Source organism: Branchiostoma belcheri, unplaced genomic scaffold, assembly GCF_001625305.1.
Source record: "Branchiostoma belcheri isolate BF01 breed outbred unplaced genomic scaffold, Haploidv18h27 scaffold34, whole genome shotgun sequence".
Taxonomy (NCBI): domain Eukaryota; kingdom Metazoa; phylum Chordata; class Leptocardii; order Amphioxiformes; family Branchiostomatidae; genus Branchiostoma; species Branchiostoma belcheri.
Window position 1 is genome coordinate 458,036 of NW_017803954.1, and position 16,000 is coordinate 474,035.

At 44.6% G+C, this 16,000-nt stretch overlaps 2 protein-coding genes across 8 annotated transcripts in view; both read left to right on the forward strand.

Moving 5' to 3' along the window:
• Positions 1 to 16,000, forward strand: part of LOC109475554 — a 154,844-nt gene that overhangs the window by 41,965 nt on the left and 96,879 nt on the right. For 4 of the 7 annotated variants that reach the window (XM_019776214.1, XM_019776211.1, XM_019776213.1 and 1 more), the window contains one exon: positions 2,017 to 2,134. The gene's annotated coding sequence lies outside the window, so the exon portion shown is untranslated. Of the gene's footprint in view, positions 1 to 2,016; positions 2,135 to 3,832; positions 3,857 to 12,450; positions 12,497 to 16,000 lie in introns of those variants that run through there. The other 3 variants (XM_019776212.1, XM_019776218.1, XM_019776217.1) reach the window with 3 other exon arrangements.
• Positions 6,413 to 9,198, forward strand: LOC109475556 (nanos homolog 1-like). Its single transcript, XM_019776224.1, has one exon. The coding sequence runs from the start codon at positions 6,754 to 6,756 to the stop codon at positions 7,771 to 7,773; it is 1,020 nt and encodes a 339-aa protein (XP_019631783.1). The 5' UTR covers positions 6,413 to 6,753; the 3' UTR covers positions 7,774 to 9,198.

Here is a 16,000-nt window from a genome sequence, read left to right on the forward strand (position 1 = left end):
ACATTACCAAATATGGGTATGAACATAGACTTGAAAGTCTTTCATACATGAAAGCAATTAAAGCTGTGCATGTCATCCTGCCAAAACCTGCTGACAGGAAATGGAGGTGAAGAAAATAGAATCTGGTGCTTTGTGATAAACATGTACCATCTCAGGATGATGCCTATCCTGCAATAACTCCTCTATTTCACCATCATGTACAATCTAGTATATACTAGATTTTTAACAAACAGAAATTATCTACCTGTCATGGTATGAAATAGAAAAGTTTTATTGCAGGAATGGCATCATCCATTCCTCTATGCTGAACGTCTCTTTCAAAAATCTATGTTTTTTTCACCTCCAAAATACCCTTGTAGCCTACTGGGCATGATTCCCTGTTTCTTGTTAAATTGTGCTCTACACTACAGGCCCATGGACTAGAACAAGGTCACAGCACCTGGAGGTCATGAACCCAAGGCCCTAATTTACACTGCAGTTTACCCTACTGCAAAGCCTTACTGCTTTGGCATGGAATACAGCTGGGAGATAAGCAGACTTTTCTGCTCAAGTTGTCTGTTGGAATGTTCAGGCTCCTTTGCTTCGAAACATTGGTTCTTGGCCTCTGAGAGGAGGATAGGGAGTATGTCATTGAGGAAGTTGAAGTGAAGTGCATCATTGGTTCATGTGAATAAAGTTGCCCAAACATTTTAGAGGCTCAGCAGCTGCCAGTATGTAAAAACGCACAAACAGTCTCACATGCAAAAACATGTTCAAGAACCACTCTATCAACCACATTGCTTTATACAACAACCACTTGTGGATGGTAAGTACCTGATTGAGAGATAATGAACCCTGACTGTGGCTGTGGTACTACCTTATTGACACACCTGAACAGTCATGAATTGTGGCTACTAAAGTAAATATAGCTACCAGTATGTTTACTTTGTCTTTCTTTCCCTTCTTGCTTCTTGGGTGAGCTCACTTGCTGTTACCAGCGACAGGGTGGAAATTTGCAAAAGGCAAAATGTCTGACCTAACAAAAAATGGTAACGTTACTCTCCAAGAGGTTGGTGGGGAAGATTGTAACCTATTATAAACTGGGTGTCTTGGACGATCAGGATGCCCTCTCTGCCCTTGGACGCATCCTTGTCTGTGCAAAATGGGGAACTGTCATCAACACCGTCCCAAGCCAGTTGGCCGTCAGCAAACTCTCATCTCTCATGGCCTGACGCAAAAAAGGGAAAATATAAAATGGTACACTCCAAGCAGAGATTGGTGGGGAAGATTGTGACCTAGTCTCCTAAGTCCTATACCATTTTCTGTTGTGGGGAGTGGTGACAGAAAATGGGGTGTATGATACAAATCTTCCCCACCAAACTCTGAGTGGAGAGTAGGTTTGCTGACTTCTCAAGAAAAAAAAAAAAGGGCCCAGGAAGACATTGATCTAGCCATGGAGGTACTTTTTCTACCTCCATGATCTAGCATAGCAAATTGTAATCTACAACATTTGATGAAAGCTAAGCAAGAAGTGTATTGAATACTAGTACTTGTTTGGACCACAGAGGTTTTAGTGGATTAAAACCTCCTTGTTAGGACCAAGAAGGAACAAATATAAACTTATATTCTGTGCAGAGATTCAAAAGTGATGAGCCTCACACCTCTTTTCTAATCGGAAAATCCCTGGATGATGGGCGACCGGAGCCGACTCCTGGGTGGCATCATGACCTCTAGTGAAAAGGGGGGCAATAAAACCTCAGGAGAACAAAATGCAGTAAAGGCTGGAGGAGCCGATGTCCCACCAGGAGGCAACATGTAGTCATAAACCCTGACTTTTCCCACGAAGATAAATGTTTTCTTTTACCTTCAAGTCTTGTGCCAATGCTTCTGTTGAAGTCTTTTACCCCTGCTAGTGCCCTGGGAAAAATTAAAGCAGTGTACTTTTGAAATACATTTTCTCATTGTTCTCCAGGTAAACATGGAATAGTAGAGGGGCCAAGTAGAGCCATGGCTAATATTGTGTCCTTATTCTTCCAGGTACTGTAGTTTGGTGGAGACGTACTTCAATACAGACCGAAGGAGTGAGGATTCCTGCCAAGCCTTTGGAGTTCCCAACCCCAATACGGTAGGGGTTGCAGTCAGCAGAAAGGATGTTGTAAGTCATCAGGATGACTTTTCCACAGGAGTTGTATCCAGTGGACTCATTGTGATTGTAACACTAACACCAACCACTGGAATACAGAACACACCGAAAATGAAATCAGCAGAGACCTGATCCTACAGTTCAAGGTTGCCAACATGGTGCAAGCTAGGAGACAGATAAAACCATGTATCTTTGCCAAAAGTGATTGAAAAATCACTAAAAAAAAAGTCTTACCTTCACCTCCACTGGTGCACCCTGCCACACCTTGCTCATTTGACACCTAGCTCCCTGTACTCAAGTTTGCACTTCCTGTGATTTATGATGGTGGGGGAGCTAATTGTTTTTGGCACCAGGGAGCAAGAATTGACACAATGGTAGCCATAAAACCAGTCTGCTGAGGAGGACCGTCTGATGTGCAAATTTTTAGAGCCTTGTCAACATTTCACACAGACCTGCTGTACACTAGCCAGGCTTTCCCAGAAGACGCCAACACTTTGCACAACAATGGGAACAAAAGCCCACCATGTCTTCTGGTATTTTGGGTTATGATAGTTTTTGGGGGAAAATCAAGCTTATGAATGAAGGAATGCAGACCTCATATAAGTGTTACTTTCAAATCTGCTTTCTGTAAGTCAGAAAACTCCTTCCATATTCCTCCTTTTATCCTATGTAACTTGAGAAATTGCACAAAGGAAAGAAATCAGTCAGAGTCAAAATTTAACTCAAATCTCCAAGCAGATTTGATTGATCAACCATTGATCAACTTTTTCCAAGGTTGATCCGTCACAAAGACTAATTTGCAAGAGGTCCTTTTTCGAGCCTCCCTGGGAAATCTTACAGACATTTTCTCTCAAATTTTCAAATTCTGCTTGGAAATCTAAACAACACAAGTTGGAGAGTCAAGTAAATGTTTACTGGTGCCCAGTGAGGACTCTCAGTTCTTGTTGGTCTTGTTTGTCTATATAAGAACTGGAGAATGACATGCTGAACAAACAAACCTACCAGCCTATCTTACTTCACACCAAGAGCTACCACCATGTTTGTTTACATTGGTAATGGTATTTTGAAATACAATAGTTTACCATGACAGATCTAGGTAAACATTATGAGGTAAAAAGCAAGCAGAATGCTTGTAAGTTTTCTTAGTAGGTATCAAATGATATTGTTACTAATTTTTGAACCTCTTATGCCAAACAATATACATATGGTTGGGGGCTAAAATTTCGTGCACAATAGATGGTAGTTCAAATGATTTGCATACACTGCACAACTGCTTTGCATAGAGAAAGAGGAAGGTGGCCATGAAAAAAGAATGAAGGTCACTGTGGGCCTCATCAGTTTTCCAAGTATCGTGTCAAGTTTTTCCCTGGACTCAGATTGGCTACAGCCTTGATGTAGATCTGATGACCACAACACTGCAAAGGCACTATTGAAAACTCTTGACCATGAGTGCATTGCTAGTGTAATTAGAAATAAGAAAGCACACTTTATTACATATATATATATACACAAGCCATACATCTGGTACATGTTTAGGTTTGTCAGTATGATGACTCGTCCCCATCGTTGTCCATAAGCAAGGATGGACAGAATGTTTTATCCAATAATTTGCACATCAATAGTAGCATCCAGTATTTGATTACAGTTGCAGGTACATACATGGCATTGTTCTTGAATTTTTGTTCTGAGCCCTGAGAACAAATGGCCAAAAGTACAGCAAAGGGTCACAGACAGGTTTGCTTTTTTGTCTGTATATTTGAGTAACTTGTAACTCAAGAAGGTTAAAAATAACCTCCTTGAGTAACTCTATTCTTTCAAGTCTATGTTGGAACACCTGGACATCAAAGGAAATCTACCTTTTTCTGCTTTTTGGTTAGTCTTTTCCTCTCACACTTAGGTCATTATTGATTGTACTTCCCATCTTCTACTTCCAAGAGATGAGCATTTTAATTCTTCCAAGGATATTATAGAGTGTAAATCATAGTCATTAATTGCAAAATATTTTTGCATGGAGCACAGGGAATCATAACGTTCACACACGCTGCTCTGATGTTGTAGCAGAGTTAGGGAGATGGTACATCGTCTGCGCCAGTCCCAACAACCTGTAAATCTCCCCATCTCCTCCAGGCTGGCTCATCCAATTCTGCTATACATATCTGCTCTGTATAATGGTTTGTCCCTATGCTGAGGGTTGGTACATTTCAGGTCTGGGGGATGAAGAAGGGGATATTGGTCTGGAAGACCATGGGCAGAGAAACCTCAAAGGTCTCAAGGAAAGATAAACAGTCTTTTCTCAGAACATTCAAAGTTTTGCCAAAGACCTGCCACTGTATCAGGCACAATGATGCTGAAGTATGAAGAAATTAGATGGCAATTCACATATCATATTGTAAGCTATTATGTGCAATAATTTTTAACATTTGAATTCTGAATGCCAGATATTGTTCCTATTTAGTTCTTTTCTATATCAGGTATCTAGAGTCTTAAGTTCCAATGTATATCTTGATATACTAGTAACTGGGAGTGGGCAGAGACAAATAGTTAGTTTATACATGTCGTACTTCGTATTTGTCAAATCATGATATGCATATAGATATACATGTACCCGTGTTTTTTTATTTTATTTTACTGTGATGGTGGTTTTATTTTAGGTGCTTATTAGTGACCCACACACTGACACAGTAATATATTAGTTTGGTGAAGGCCTGAGTTTGGTGTGTCCTTTCTAAGCACTGCTTTTATATTAGTCACCACCACATTGGGGGGTGGGGAGGGGGGCTTTTATATGCATAACCATTGAAGGTTGAATTTTAAACCTCCTTGGCATAAGATATAAAGAAAAGGCAAGCTCTAATCGGCACAATATAGTCTGCAGACATTGAGGTTTGTAGTTGGACCAGATATGAGTGAAGAGATAACAGCAAACCTGGGAGAGTTAATAGGAAGTAAAGTTTCATGTTGTATTTGAACTATTTTTGTGCAGTTTTATTTGGTGTAGGATTCTCGCAATTTGTCCGTTTATGTGAAGTTGTATCATTTTCTCAGTTGTCACAAGGACCTTTTGAAGCTCATTGGTTGTCAATGTAAATTAACACCATAAACTTTCTCGTACTGAAAGGTTGCCTGAAACTAGCTCGATGTCTCTTCTTTACTTTTTTTTTTTTACAAATTATGTAATGTGGCTGTCAGTGTGTTCCCTTGTCCTGGCACCAACGGGGATTAGACGGATGGCCCAGTTTGGCGGTTGAGAGTAACGCCGCGCTGATTGTGGCCCAATTTTCCAGCCGGTGCGCACAGAGTGGCAAACAGTGTACAGAAGAATTGACTTGTGGCCGCGGGGTTATCGCATAATGAGTCCTCCGTAAATACACTGACGTCACGCGAGGTGAAAGCCCCTTGGTAGTGGGGGCTGCGGCAAGGAAACTCGGCGATACTGTATGCCGCAAGGAGCCTTCTGTTGGATCTAGGATATCGTTTTCTGTTGGTCACTCGCTGTGGGCAGTCATCGGAAATTTATTCACAAAGATTTTACTGTGTGTGGGAGCTTCTTTTATGTTCTTGAATCTATTCCCCTACTGAATTGATGTCATTGTGGGACGAGGTGCGAGTTCTAGCTGGATGTGAGAAATGACTGGGAATAAAAGAGAGGTCCGGAGGGTAAAATTAGCGAAGGAAAGTGTCACAAACAATATCTGGGCCATCAATGGCTGTTTCTAATCTCTACCCGGCTGTTTTCCATATCAATAAGTTGCGGTTTGATTAGAGATGTCGTGCTAACGAGTGAAACCAATTCGGCATGTGTACCGACAGTCCCACTTGTTTGTGACGGGGTATCTCTCGTCAGGAAGGGGCGGAGAACTTGTTTGATGAGAGCGATAAACAACAATGGCCACTTATCCTGACCCGCGTTTGTAGTGCTAAACAGGGCGAGGTGCGATACTGAGCTAGGGAAAAAACGCCAGCGAGAGCGCGGGAAATAAGAACGAATTTCGCAGCCGTGCGAAGCCGCGAAAGTGGAGCCTGGCATGCGGTGTGTACTGGCTTCCCTGCCGCAACATTCCAGAAAACCCCAGCGGCCCCTCTTCTTGGCCCATGCGGTTTGTGGTTTGCATGCTTCTCTACCGTTCCGCCGACTGCAAATCGACTCCTGAACAACGGGGTGCTTGTTCTGCGTTGACGGCATTGGTCCGATGCGTCCATGTGATAGTGTTTGGCGCCAGCGTGTCTGGCTTGGTCGCTGCTCCTGACAGCTCACGTGAGCGATAGGAGAAGGCCGAGAATATTAATTACGTATACAACAGGTGTGCGCATGCCCAGACCGATTACGCAGGCGCAGTGTGCCCGGAATGCGATAAAAACAAGCCTTGAGGTCAACGAAACTCCGCCTCTTTCCTTTGTCAAACAGGGCCTATGTTTTCTTACAACTTTTCCAACATAGGAGTTTATTCGGAGCGTAGGCAGCAGAAAAGAAGGAACGGGTGGGGAACTGCTCTTTAACTACGGCAGGGAATCAGCAGTTCGGCCTGTCGTACCGAAGGAGTAACGGCACGAGACGCGGTACGATACTTCGAGTGAGCGGTGTGTTAACGTTCCGGTAACGTCTGTTTCGGCGGCGCCGCAGTAACACCAGCATGTTGCGAGCCATGTACCTGCCGGGCGCGGAGGATTTGCTCGAGCCTCTGCCTTTGACGAGCTCGCTGAACGAACTTAACCGAAGTCAGCTCAACCGATCCTACACTAAGCCCGTTCCTGTCCGCTCGGACTTTTCCGTCTGGGGGGACTACCTCGGCCTCGTGGACTTGGTCAAGAACGTCCAGATAGCAGCTCAGGGCATCCCAGAGTCGTTCACGGGGTTGGACATGCCAGTACGGAGGCCCGCCCCCTCCCTACCCCTCTCCGACCCCCTAGGCAGTGGCAGTACGGGGCTCAGTCCGTCGCTGAGCCCGACAAGCGACGAAGAAGTTGACAGGCTGTTCGCGCCTATCAGCCGAGAGCGTTTCGACAGCCTGGGTAGTTCAGGCTCCTCTTCTTCAGCGAGTAGCGACTTTTACCTCAACGGCCGAGAGAGCGACTTGGAGCTGGGCTTCGCGTCCTTGTTCGGTGATCTGCGGTTGGACTCTCCGCCCAACAGCTTAGACGGGTACGACTTCAGCAGGCAGCGGCGCCGAGAGCCTCCCAGTGCCTCTCTCAGCTCCCGCGACCGGGACATCCTCTTCTCGGTAGCTGCTCGACGACGGGCCAGCAGAATGGCAAGCGGCGGTGTGGGCAGCAAAAGTCAGGTGTGTGTGTTCTGTCGTAATAACGGGGAGTCGGAGACCGTGTACGCTTCGCACATGTTAAAGGACTGTACGGGGAAGGTAACGTGTCCTGTTCTAATGGCCTACACGTGTCCGCTGTGCCATGCGACGGGAGAGGAGGCGCACACCATCAAGTATTGCCCGCAGAACACCAACCAGCTACCCAACGTCAAAAGCCTGAAGACCGCGCGCACCTCCACGGGAAAGAAGCGGGCCTGTTTAGAGAGAGCGCCTCGCTTGGATTGGTGTAATGACTCGGAGCAAATCTGTGCTGCACTCATTCTTCATTCAGGACCTTTGCATACGCGAAGAATCGGACTTGCCATGCATGCAAACTCCAAGCATAGGACTTGATTCTGCCGAACCGTACCCAGGGACTGTATGTATAAATAGCCTTCTCATTCCGTCAATTTCAATGGATGCAGAATTGATAACGAATTGCGTTTTGTTGTTGTATCGCTCGCTCTGATGGAGGGATGCTTGCTTAGGTAATCCTTGATCGTGTCTTGCCTAGACTTGAGACGTTGTCAACAGTCCGAATCGTGACGATTGATAACTGTACCACTGTTGTTTTGGTGTGAGCGGTATGAAAAAGTGAAGCATTTTTGAAAAACTCCGTGGTTAAAGTAGCTTTCGTGGTCTAATGATACAAACCTACGTGGCTCTAGAGCGGACAGTTGCTGCCTCAATGGTGAAGAAAAATACGGGCACATTTAAATGCATTCTAGGTTCCATGACATGTTGAGAAAACAGTTGCGCATGTATTCTGTATTGTGTAATAAGTTCGGCGGCGTAAAATGCCATTTCGCCGCCGGTGTGCGAATTACTTCCAAATCTCTTGTCGCTTTCTCGCACCAGAGCAAAAAGCTTCTATATTTTTTGGATATCAATGAAACTTTTGTGAAGATAGGGCAGTGAATGTTTTGTATACAAATATGATGAGAATTGTGTGTGCGTGTGCGATGATCAATTCTTGACAGGCTGTATCGTTCACAGACGTCACTTCCCGGGGCCAATCTCAGCTAGATGTAACGAATATTCGCAGTCAGAAATTAGAGATTTTATATATAAATTTATCTCTAATGATCAGAGGTGATTTACGAAGATGATGGCTTGATTATTATACTGATTCTCATGGAGATTACGTTCTAGCAATACAGCGATATTGTTGACAATGCGGAATTTCAAATTTTATATGTATCTGAAATTGTTGACATTTTTGTAACGCAGCCCTAGTATTGTCAGCCTAGATTTGGCCTTACTGAGAACCAAATCGCTCTATTCACATTCAATTCGCGCCATCATCCCATTTTCACCTTTTCAAATCACTGCGTTCGTTTAGTTCAGTTGTCACTACCATCTCGGAACCGAGGTGTTTGATTTTATTACGTTGTTGCAAAGTTGTAGATGTAGCGCTCTATTGTTAATATTTATGTTAAAGGTTTAACTGTGTTTACCAGCCAATGGAGTTGAGCTGAAAATATATTGTTTTGCTCAGATGTTACGTCGTTCAGCTGCGCTGACGGTTTTTGATAACTATTCGCCGGTTCTATAAGAGAGCTCTATATTGTATTTACTGCAGAAAAGCGGCAACATATTTGTTATGACGTATCATTTCCCTTGTTATTTGTTATATTGACAAGTTTTGTAATGTTTATTCTTCATTACTTTGTTCTTATTGAAAAAAATGACACTACAAAAGTGTTTATACTGTTCATATTTAGTACACTTGTTCTGTTCAACCATAGGAATAAATCGAGTTCTGCTCGTTCCATGGAAGCATTGGCTTTTTGCTCTTCATTTTCGCCACATTGATTGATATTTTAGAGTCGTGGGAGTAAATAAAAGTAGCAAGTTATTAAGTGGGAACACGGGTATATAGTTACAGTTGCGGCGTTAGTCTTCACAGTCAGGTCGTCGTATATATCTTGGTTGATGTAAATCCTAGGAGTAGTATGCATTCGGACCTTAGGCTAATTTGTTGGTCAGAGTGGGCACCCGCCGATATGGGGATGTGCAGTTAGGCAGGTAATACTGTATTGGAAACGGCGGTGGGCCATGGAAACTCTGGAGGGCGTAAGGCTGTATCAACCAGCGTTTCTCACCCTCTGATAAAAGCAGAACTCTCATGAAAATACGTTCGACAGTCACTGATAAAACACCAGTAGACGTGGCATTTTCAGCTAATGTTAGTATGTATATTATTCAGTACCTTACTGACGTTTGCCACATACTGGAGTATGACATCATTACTAATAGTTGACCACACCGCGTTAGACTGAGACGGTGGTGTTGAAAATTTAGCAGTATTTGGACACTTTAGTAAGCTGGATTGACAGAATTTCGGTCGACATAGTAATTCACGAAGGAAAACAGTGCGACCACTGCAGTATGTATACACTTTCACTGGATGCCAGCCCCACAGCACACTCGGCTCAAAGTTACTGTATCCTATGTGCACACCGTGATCACATAAGGTAATTCTGAGCCTAGTGTGCTGTGGGTTTGGCACTGGTACCCAGGCAAGGTCACTGGCGCACGTAAGACATACACGCGTTCCCGCTCACATCATGCACATAGATCATGTATTAAAACATACCCAACGATTACTCCTGTCCATTACACTTGCATGCACACTTGGCTTTAAAATGAGGAAATCCTTAGCTTGTACTCTGCTGCGTCTGATGTGAGTAGGTGTGATAAAATTGCAAACAAGTAATTATATACAGCGTGCAGAGTAACTTCGGGAGCTATCTGACTGGGAGGGTGCCATTGGCCTAGCTTGTTGAAACTGACGACCAAACAAGTTGAAACCTAAGCCAGCGTGTCGGCGGCCTACCAAGAGGCGTGTGGTGTTCGCATACTTGAAAGGTTGTCGTGTATTGTCGTGGAAATAATAGGCGGGTAAGAGAACCCGGGCAAAACCCGGGACAAGTATGTGGTTACTGAGCCTTCTGTGTACGCAGAAATTACCGCTAAGTGCTTGCGGATTGCGGTCAAACGCGAACCGAAGCCCAGCTTCCTGAGCACAACAGCCTACCACTTACCACACTGTACACAGACCAGTTCAAGGAGAACTGCACGGAAATGTGTTGTTGTAAATAACCTGGAGTATGCAGGCAAGCAGGAACGCTAGTTACAGCGGTGGATAAAATCGTTCCATCAGGTGATATTGATAGGGGCCAGGTGGAAATTTGAAATTGAATGACACTTTCTGCTTTACGTTTGAGTCGTGAATTTGTCCTCTCGCACGGAAGAAAACTTTACCATATATATATGTATACAGCTGATTTCCTAAATACTAGTACTAGTAGTGACAGTAGATAGAGGAAATGCATTACTGACGTAAGTCGCGATACAACTACTGGCGACGAACAGACATAACCACATCTCAACTTATGTAACAGCCCATAGGCTACAGGCTGAATGATATACAGTTACATCTAGAAAGTTGTTTGGCATGGATAGTTTGGCGTGCATGGAACAGATGCCGTCCAGGCCCAGGCTTGGTAGGGAAAGGGATAAGCTATTATACCGTCTGACCACGAGACGGTGGAATGTTGCCAGAGCACTGAAACACAGAAATACTGCCATGAATGGTTCAGTGGTAGGCATGTAGCACAGATGTGAGGTATTGTGCGACAGTGTCGACACGCCATGCCGCCTCTCGCTTCCTATCTGAATTTTCAAAAGTGGCGCGCTTTTTGTCAGTGGGACGAACCACCTCCCGGACTTCGCATTAGAAGTCGTGATGCCGATCCTGCTAGAGAAGGAGAAAACCTTCACGCCGTTCGCGCTTGGATGTCTCAAACAAACTCATGTGGAACGTACAGACTTGGGTTCCCCACGAGAAGAGTCTTCTTACGGGATACGAGGCCCAATTAGCCAGGGTCTCCGGGGCGCGCCTCTCCGCTATCAATTGACCATGCTGGCGCCAAAGTTCCGCGGGCCTTGACAGATCGTTCGGGTGATCAAATTACAGGCGAGCTTCCCGATCGTGGCCTACATCGGCGATGTGGCCGGGCCGGAGCCAGGGTGGCCCCGAACCTAAAACCGCCAGATTTGTCTTCAACACGATGACCCCGAAGGATGGGGATATTAATTATTAGCCTGGAAGGGCGCACAGTGTTACACTATTGTAAATCACGGCATCTCCCTGTCCGAGCCGCGCGAGCCCTGTCGTGGGGAATTCCGTGGCGCCGCTGAAAAGTGAAAGTGATGACGTAATCTGGGCACGTCAATCACCGGTCCACTCTGGCCACCGTGGATGGCGGTAATTTATAAACAGCGGCAGAAACGTGGTTCCTCTCGGTAGTGATCACGCTGACAGGGAATACATTGTATACCCTACTATAGACTTTGAAAATGTAAACATTGCTGCCACCGTTCACTGTAGAAGGTAGCAAGTACGGACTGGGGTGAGGCTTCTGTACACACGGGGGGGGTCCTCAAGCAGATGTTGGGACAGGACTCGTTTTCTAAACTTACTCTCCAAGCAGAAGTTGGTTGGGAAGATTGTGATTTCTGTCGCTACCCCACCAACAGAAATGCGGGTAGCGACAGAAAAAAAAATACGGGGCATAATTGCTAGATAGAAAGATCACAATCTTCACCACCAACCTCTGCTTGGAGAGTATCCAAAATGCCCGTTTCTATCACAAATGTTTTTGTTTTGTTTTTTGACTGAAAGGGCACATGAAAAAAATACGCAAACGTGCTTTATACGACCGCTTTGCGATTTCTCCTCCCAACATCTACTTGGAGACTAAGGAGCTGAGCTGGTAAGCGTGGTCTGAAATACCAGTATCCGGTAAATATGTAATAAAGACACACTCCGCTTTGTGCTAGTAAAATCCTACCGTATCCCACAGATGAAGAGATTTCAATGTGTTACAATCATTACAACTCGGGCCACTTCTGTAGTGAGAAAGAGAGAAGTAAATGAATTGTGTAGAAGCCATGTGAGGTGTGACATGTCACCGGGGTTTGGAGAGGTGCCTGCTTTGTGTGGCTAGTTATTCCGTCGGCTCCGCCGGACTCACCCGAGTATCAACATTCCAGAGATGTAGGTCAGTAGGTACGTGTGGTCCACCTTTTTTCACAAACAAATCCATAAGTTGTGAAGTGATTTGCAGGGGATTGATTTTTGGAGCCTGAGTGCCAGACCCATAGCACACTGGACACAAAAGTATACTTGTGTCCAGTGTGCTATGGGTCTAGCACCCAGGCTATGATTTTGTGTAGATCGAGGGGGAGGCCAGTATTTGCTGGCTCGCCTTGCGTGGTATATGTAGGTCAGGCATGCCTGGAATCAACTACTAGTATTGGGAGACAAACATCAACACAGGATGGTGAACACAGAGAACTCTGGGTCTAGATACGTTTTGATTGGAGTTTCCGTGTGTCTGATAGAACGTCCTTGATCAAAGAGAGATCGAGTTCTTTTCCCCTGTCTTTTTGCGTTACTTGAAAGCAAGTTTTGGTCAAGACGTCTATGATCCAGAGAGGTCACTCGTATATGTTACTTTATTACCGTTCCACCGTCATGTTGTGTGATTGCAAAATGTCCCCATCTAATATGACAGATCTTCACGTTTGGAAGATGTTTAAACAAGAGAAAAGCCGATGCCTTGTATCTGCTTGAAGAGTACTACTAATATACCCTCACACAGCACTACCTTTTGAAGAAGCAGCCCATCTGCTACTGTGGGAGTTCGTGCTTCTCGTGTTTGGACTGCCCGTAAAAACAGACGTGCCACCTCGACTGCCCGTCCGGTTTTACCCCGACAGAACAACAAGCTAGGCAAATGTGCGGCGCCATGCTGAACTGAATTTACGACAGGAGGGGGGAAAGTCTCCATAAATCTACAGCGAGCCCGGTGGTCCACAATGCGCGTTATTGTCTGGGATACCCGGGAGTAAAATGGACCAAGTCGACTCTACATGTGGGGAGACTCCTGGGTCCCTCCGGGCGAACCTCAGAGCCATTCACGGTCCTGATGGCTGAGAGGGCCGAGCTTGTTTTTTTTCTTTCAATGCCCAAAATCTGGACGAGGTCCGACTACGACGAGTGGCAACTAGGGCTCTGAATTGGTAGCGTCTCAGAATTATTGGCGTAGCCCGGAGTGAGGAGCTTGTGCCACTGAACTCATGGGAAGGTCAGGAAGGTGTAGCCTATATACATATGTGATGTGATTGTATCGCGTTATCAACCGGTTGTCTACATCACAACAACTTCCGTCTGATCCAACATTTACTTCCGGCTTCCGCAATAGACTCTAGTTGATCGCACCATAGTGAAAAACTGGCCGTGAAAAGTGAAAGTCGCGCGTATTAAACATGTAGTTACTACATATTTGACAATACGACTATGCCTAACGATTTTGACTATTTGCTTTGGTTGTTCCGTTGTGTTTGTATGATTGATTACGTGTACCCTCTGTTTATATCATTTATTGTCATTTGCTACGATTGATCATTTGATTAATCTGTTTTATTTTGTTTAATTTTATTGTATTCCATGTTGTCCATTGTGTATGTTCTGTTGGGCTACCTTGGAAATCAGTCTTTCAGAGACTGAAGGTACCACCCAACTGTTTTTAAGAGCAACAAGAAGCCATAGGTGACAATTCTCCGTGAAGTATTATATATTGCAACAAAAAGAAGTAGCCATTGGCGACAATTCTCTGTGAAGTGTGATAAGTCGAACAAAGAAAAATTGTTTAAACGCGCGTCGGCTCAGTCATCTTAAGACGCAACAACCAATCAGAGATGCGAGATGCCTACACGTGACGCGGGAAGGGCGCGCGATGCCCGAAATATTTTTGCGTCAATATTCAGCGCCGTGATTCAAGAGATTAATACCCGGAAACAATTTTTTTCTTGTTTTGAACGCATTAACATGCATTTACGCTAATCTAGTATGATTCAGGGTTACTTTTTTTTTTAACCTGCCATGGCCAGATTATCTAAAGATGTGTGTATTGTGTGTACAATCTATAGAAAGAGAAATGTACATCAGGTCCGATCATCCGATTTTCACGTTTCGGTTTTTTGGACTCGGTTCATGAACGTATTTTGGTTGGCTCCTGGAATGGTGCAAAAAATGACTCCCGGGACTGTCTACAGGGAACACTCGCACATTCGCGGTGTATCAGGACAGCGCGACTGGTCGTCATTAGCGCAGTAACAGTTGCATAAACGGACGAAACCATTTCAAAGAAATGGGGATGTTTCGAAAATAAGCATTTACTCCAATATCAAAACAGCTACGGTAAAAATAAAAAGACGTGCATCATCCCGGACATAATGCAACACGACATGCGAAATTACACAGAAATGCGACGTACGGAAGAATGCGTTTTGGCTGCGAACATCTTCCAAAAAACTTGGCATCTCTTAACCATGGGCAAAAACATCTGGAACCACTTATAAAAACCACCCCGTATCTGCATGAACTTTTTTGAACCCCACTGCTATTCCAAACAACGCGTTTTTCTGGACCATTCCAATTCGCCTCGTAATTGTAGGGGTGCGTCTGCGATATTACATTGACCGCGAAAGCAGCAACGGCAAAAATACACATTCGTGCATCAACACGGGCATGCCCGCAGACGGCGTATAAAATTGCGTGCCGATTACACAAAGAGAACCCAGTGTTTTGACTGCGAACATGAAAAATCAGCCGATTACAACACTCCGTCCGGAGGTCCTGACCTCCTTCACGGAGTAATAAATAAATAAAAACTTGTACTAGTAATTTGTGTCAAGTCACGTGGAGAAATCATTTGAAATCCGAAGTGTTGAAAGTGAACTATAGATAGACATTAGTCTAATTTCGGTTACCTTATAATATCTGTATCCATCTAAGTTTTGGGATTTAGATTCTGTCGTCAAACAGATATTCTTTATCTCGTCGGCCATTTCTTTTGACCTCTTCTACATCTAGATTTTCTAGTGACTTTGAAAAGTACCTGCTTGCGAGATTATTCAAGGCCAACACATGTGGGTCGGACGAGGAGGACACTAATAAAGGCAAAATGGCACCCAGGCCACTATCGGTAAATCTGCGCCTTGTGTCATGCGACTTTATTGCAAGTTCTTGCCCAAAGGCTAATTACAAGAAATAAAGTAATAATGAGGAAAGAGTACAGTATGTACAACAAGTGGCCATTTTACGCTAAAGGGTAATTTGTTCAACCAAGGAGGTTAAATAGCCACTTGGTTCAACTGAAGCATACTCTGACCTCAGTAAACTGTTGGGCAGTTCCTCGTTGCCAGCAATGACGTAGTTCGTGTTTGGACCAAGTTGTGTGACCTTGAGCATGTGTGAATCTGACCTTGGCGGCCCAGACATATATACCAGTGAGAAGCATGTTGGCAGACGCACAAAAATGTGTTGTTGACGTCGTGAGGCAGCCTTGATGTAGCCCGCATGGGCAGTAGCGTTTGCCGACATGTAAACAAACAGAGTCTGACACACATACCGACTTACACGCACATGCACCCACGCGCCAAGTCCGGCATGCAGACGGCGAAGGTGTTGTTGCTCTCAGAGTCTGTGTGTTGAGACAAGGAGGTT

Excerpts from the sequence above, each read along its gene's own strand:
- LOC109475556 (XM_019776224.1), top strand. The coding sequence starts at position 6,754 with ATGTTGCGAGCCATGTACCTGCCGGGCGCGGAGGATTTGCTCGAGCCT.